At 36.1% G+C, this 4,897-nt stretch overlaps 1 protein-coding gene across 1 annotated transcript in view; it reads right to left on the bottom strand.

Moving 5' to 3' along the window:
- Positions 1–372: 372 nt before the first annotated feature.
- The window catches only part of LOC144965136 (uncharacterized), a 58,170-nt gene continuing 53,645 nt past the window's right edge, over positions 373–4,897 (bottom strand). The window contains exons 4-7 of the mRNA XM_078900116.1: positions 4,471–4,594; positions 3,850–4,087; positions 2,743–2,915; positions 373–1,075 (exon numbers count right to left, since the gene is read on the bottom strand). Of these exons, the coding sequence (XP_078756242.1) occupies positions 946–1,075; positions 2,743–2,915; positions 3,850–4,087; positions 4,471–4,594 (665 nt within the window). The 3' untranslated portion in view covers positions 373–945. The remainder of the gene's footprint in view (positions 1,076–2,742; positions 2,916–3,849; positions 4,088–4,470; positions 4,595–4,897) is intronic.

Here is a 4,897-nt window from a genome sequence, read left to right as displayed (position 1 = left end):
GACAAAATTTGGCAAACACAAAAACTATCAGACCAATAAGGTTTTAAAAATATTTTTGTTCCCGAGCATTCTACAAATTAACTACACTAACGGTAAAGTGTTTTAAAAAAAATTTTTGGACTGATATCGGTGATTATGTTGACCCGAAAATCGAAAGGTCAAGGCTAAAAAGTCTTTATTGGAGGTCAACCAGTTAGCAATTGCGGTTCAAATCGTATTATAACATCAAATTTAAGAATAAGAACTGAACAAGTGTGTATGAAAGGTGCCAGACAAAACAAGAAAGAAAAATACAAGAAAAAAAAACACACTCCAAAAGTCAGTCGACATCAACTGGGGATCCGAGTCGAGATCGACTTTGTTTTGGGATGATTTTTTTCTTGTATTTTTTTTTCTTGCTTTGTCTGACACCTTCCATACACACTTGTTCAGTTCTTTACCTTGTACCGGTGCCTGCTCCTTTAATTCCAAATATAAGAATATAGAATGGTAAAATCGAATGGAGTATTTATAACACCATGGATTACTTGTGTGCTTACTTGTGTGCTTACCACGCCTTCAATCGGTCAGATATCACTATAAATCTGACCCATAGTTTAAAAGGAACAAATGAAGAAATGAGGTGTTATGATCCACATCTCCTTGCAGCAAAAAACTATAACTAGAAAACCGTTCTCTTTGTGCTTTTTTTTTTTTGTTTTGTTTTCAATTGAGCTACTTGTATTTCATGTTTGTCTATAGCGTTTTACATTACAAATTCACCTTCATGGGGCAGTCAGGTGATTTCTTACAAACCTTCTCTGGACCAGAAATCCAAATTGTCAAATCTGGTGGAGAAGTGCAATGTCAAGACGTCTTCTAAAATGTCATTTTTTTTTTACGTCTCAAGACAGGATTTTCAATGTTCAACAACCTACGTGCATTTTTTTTTTGGACAATTTAACGTCACTTTTCTTGCAACTCTATAATCTCCACGAATTCGGCGTCCTGTTTCTTGGCGTTATCCTTCCGTTTCTTCATCTCATCCAATTTGTTTCGAAGCTGTAATCCTTGACGTTCTTTGTCTCGAGCCATCCTGCAACAGAAAAAAGACATCATAATACAAGTTCAAATTTATGTGACCCATCGTATCAAAACGTTATTATGTCGGAACGAACCATATGCTTAAAAGCCGAATTAAATGTTAAACTGGTCAAAAATATAAATTGTTGGCATTAGCACCCTAAAATATGGTATCCATTCTCCTCAATAAAACATACAAACTCAACACAAGTCTGATATTTCTGGCTATATATTCAGTTTTCAACATCTTAACCAACCCGACTTAATACCGTTTTGAGGCGAAGGGTCACAATTGCCACAATGGTTTTCAAATACCTAAATTATGATATAGCTTCAACTTATCTCTCAGGGCTCCTTGAAATGTATAGAAATGCTAGACCACTCACTCCGATGCCGAAATGAATATTCCCATATGTAAACTATCTTCATCTGAAAAACATTTCTCTTTCGGGGCCCCAAAAGTATGGAACAAATTATATTTTTTTAAAAATCTAACACCCTCCCTGGCTCATTAATTTTTAGATATCTTTTGTAAACATTCCTATTCAAGCAGGCTTTTCAATAGTAATAGTATTTGGCTTTTGTGTTACCCATTTTTATTGTATGTGTAGCGACTAAGAGTATATTATAGATTCTGGAGGCTCAATTAAATTAGTTGGGGTTTGTTTGTTTTTTGCACTACATTGCATGTTGTTGAATTCTAAATTAGTCTCGAAACATAACAAAACGGTAAATAGTCATCAGAGCTTTTTTTCTGACTATACAAAAATCAGAGCTTTTGTTCTGACTATACAACATGGACTAAAATGAACACAGTGTTCCAGAAGCCTGGGACCAATGAGAAATCGTATTTATCCTGAAACTAATGAAGTTATCAAGATGATTTTGTTTTCAGTACATCAATAAATCATTCGAGTTTTTATTGTTGTCACGTTTATAGTTTTAAGAACGCAAAATGTTCAAAGAGAACTTGAGCGACGCATCAAAGTGCTGATCACACAAAATGGTGGAGGCGTTGAAATCCATTACAGATGAATGTATTTTTTAAAAATCATTTTTCGAGATCTGGTTTGCGTTAAACAAAACTTGAAATATTTCTCTAACAGCTCTGCTGTCTTTTGTTTTGTTGTTTTATTCCCTTAAAAACTATTTTCTTATTGATTCAAAACTTCTGAGACGCCGTTTAATTTTCATCTGTAAAAATATAATATAAATCCAGCTTTATGAAATGGTATTTGTAATATTAGAATTTTTAAAATGTCGTACCTCAAACAAGATATTTAGAGATGAAAATTTGTAATTCTAACTGTTTTATTAAAATCTCAAATCTCAAATTCAATTTTAGTCTCTCTCTCTCTCTCTCTCTCTCTCTCTCTCTCTCTCTCTCTCTCTCTCTCTCTCTCTCTCTCTCTCTTCTTTCTTTCTCTCTCTCTCTCTCTTTCTCTCTCTCTCTCTCTCTCTCTCTCTCTCTCTCTCTCTTATATATATAATATATATATATATATATATATATATATATATATATATTTCGTGTTTACTTGAAAAAGGCCAAAGACGAAACGCCGTTCGTTTTGTATTTTCCCTTATTTATGATTCACATTTACACCCTTTATCTGTCTCTCCATTTTATTGACTCATTAAGGCAACTCTAGTTTTTGGGTTTTCTTTCACGATGCTTACATTTCGTCCATTTCCAAAGCTTTCTCCAACAGTTTCATGGCCTGAGTAGTTCTGTCCTCAGCCAATGCCCGTTTCTGACGCCTGATTCTCTCCAGCCGCTCCTGCTGCCTCTCACGTTCTCTCTCCAGATGACTTTCCTTGTCATTCATCGACTGCAAAATTGCCTTCGTCTCCTGAAAACAAAACCATAATAATAAAAGACTTGTGAGTTCATTGGTTTTAACTGATTTGATTATTAATACTATAGACGATAGTAATGAAATGTGTGCGGCTATGTAGTCTTGTGGTATGACACTCGCTTTCGGATCGGAAGGTCCTGGGTTCCAGCCTCGCTCGGCGCATAGTTGAATTCTAAAAATGACGTCAAAATACAAATCCTAGTGTTAGGCTTCAAGTTAACGAAAGCCATGTTTGGGCATATTTTATATAGTCCTGGAGTATAACAAGACAACCGCTAGTATTGTATCCCAAAGTCAGAGAAAAACACGGTCAACATTCATAACTGCAAAACTTGTGTCCAGATTTGTTTTTAAAATGGCAAAGCAATAATCAAAGAAAGAAAGAAAGAAGATCGGCAGATGACAATAAATCTAGGGGCTGTTCGTTGATAAGGAAGATTCAAATTTGTCAGTCATAAGATAGATAGATAGATAGATAAGATAGATAGATAGATAGATAGATAGATAGATAGATAGATAGATAGATAGATAGATAGATAGATAGATAGATAGATAGATAGATAGATAGAGAGATAGATAGATAGATAGATAGATAGATAGATAGATAGACAGATTGATTGATTGATTGATTGATAGATAGATAGACAGATGGATGGATGGATGGATGGATGGATGGGTGGATAGGGAGGTAGATAATTAGATCGAAAGAAAGAGACAGCATAGGACTAAACATAAATATTTTACAATAAATACAGTGGGCTCAGCGGTACGGTCTTTGCTTCAAACCCTTCAGCAAGTCACCTCTCTCTAATTCACTTTGCGGCGCTGCACTGCGGTTGAAATCTTCTCTTGGAGTAGACCCTTAGGGACGAATAAAGGGAGTTCTTTTTTGTTTTGTTTTGTTTTTTTTTAAATTATTTTTACTTACATCTTGCATTTTCTTGGCATTTTCGCTGGTTTTCGTGGCGTTTGTCGTTGTCTGTGACGTGGGTAAAGGTGTAACGGGTAGACTGCGAGTGACGCGGCTGTTGTCTGGTTTTTCCATTTGTCCATTGGTGCGATTGTTGTTGTCGACAAGGACGGGTAGAGATGGGGTGGACAAAGACGCCACTGACAACGAGGAGACACACCGTGATCCATCATCGGACATAGCAATACGGCGTCGTCTGTGGAAAAATAGAGTGATAAAAAATTTAGTTCATGTAACATTAGAATAATCAAAATATATACTCGTGCCCATTTGTCAGTCAGTGTGCTAAATAGGAAGGTCCTGGGTTCGAGCATCGCTCGGCGCAAGGTTGAGTCCTTGGAAAAGGCTCTGTACTCATATTCTCTCACCGTACTCAGGCGTAAAATGAGTACCTGGCCGTTAACAGCGTTGTCTCTGTCGGAAAAAAAATGTAATATCGCCTAACAGGCGTCATGTCTCGTTCTACATGTTACGTGTTTCTGTTGGTCAGGGATCACTTGTAAAGCACGTTTAGTTGATATTGCTCTATATAAAAGCTCAAGAAAGAGTCCATTAGTGGAGTATAATGATGATACAAACCTGTGCCGTAGTCGTATGGAGTCCTGTGTCCCTTGTCGTTCATTGACGTACAGCAAACGACTTGGTGCCGAAACCCGGGACATGGATCTCTTAGGGGAGGTATTTGGTGATTCTCGTTTTTCATCTGAAGTTGAATAAACATGAAAAAAGTTGTTAGTCTGTGTTATTATTTTTGACTCTAATGATTGTGAAAAGTAATAAACAAAATGGACATAACAGCTTTAAAATAAGAACAAAATACCAAACACGGAACGTTTCGGGCTCAAAACCCTTATTCAGCCAACATCAAAAAGCAATAAAGACAGTACTAAATTTCAGATAGAGATAATTGGTAGGTCTTTTCTTGTAGAAATATCTTGGAAAGGGGAAAGGACCAACAAAGTATCTCTGTCGTCTATCTTGAATATAGTAACGTATTTATGTCTTT

Source organism: Berghia stephanieae, chromosome 1, assembly GCF_034508935.2.
Source record: "Berghia stephanieae isolate SIO BIC M18660-M18661 chromosome 1, UCSD_Bste_1.3, whole genome shotgun sequence".
In the NCBI taxonomy this organism is placed as follows: domain Eukaryota; kingdom Metazoa; phylum Mollusca; class Gastropoda; order Nudibranchia; family Aeolidiidae; genus Berghia; species Berghia stephanieae.
This window is presented reverse-complemented; position numbering and strand designations above follow the sequence as displayed.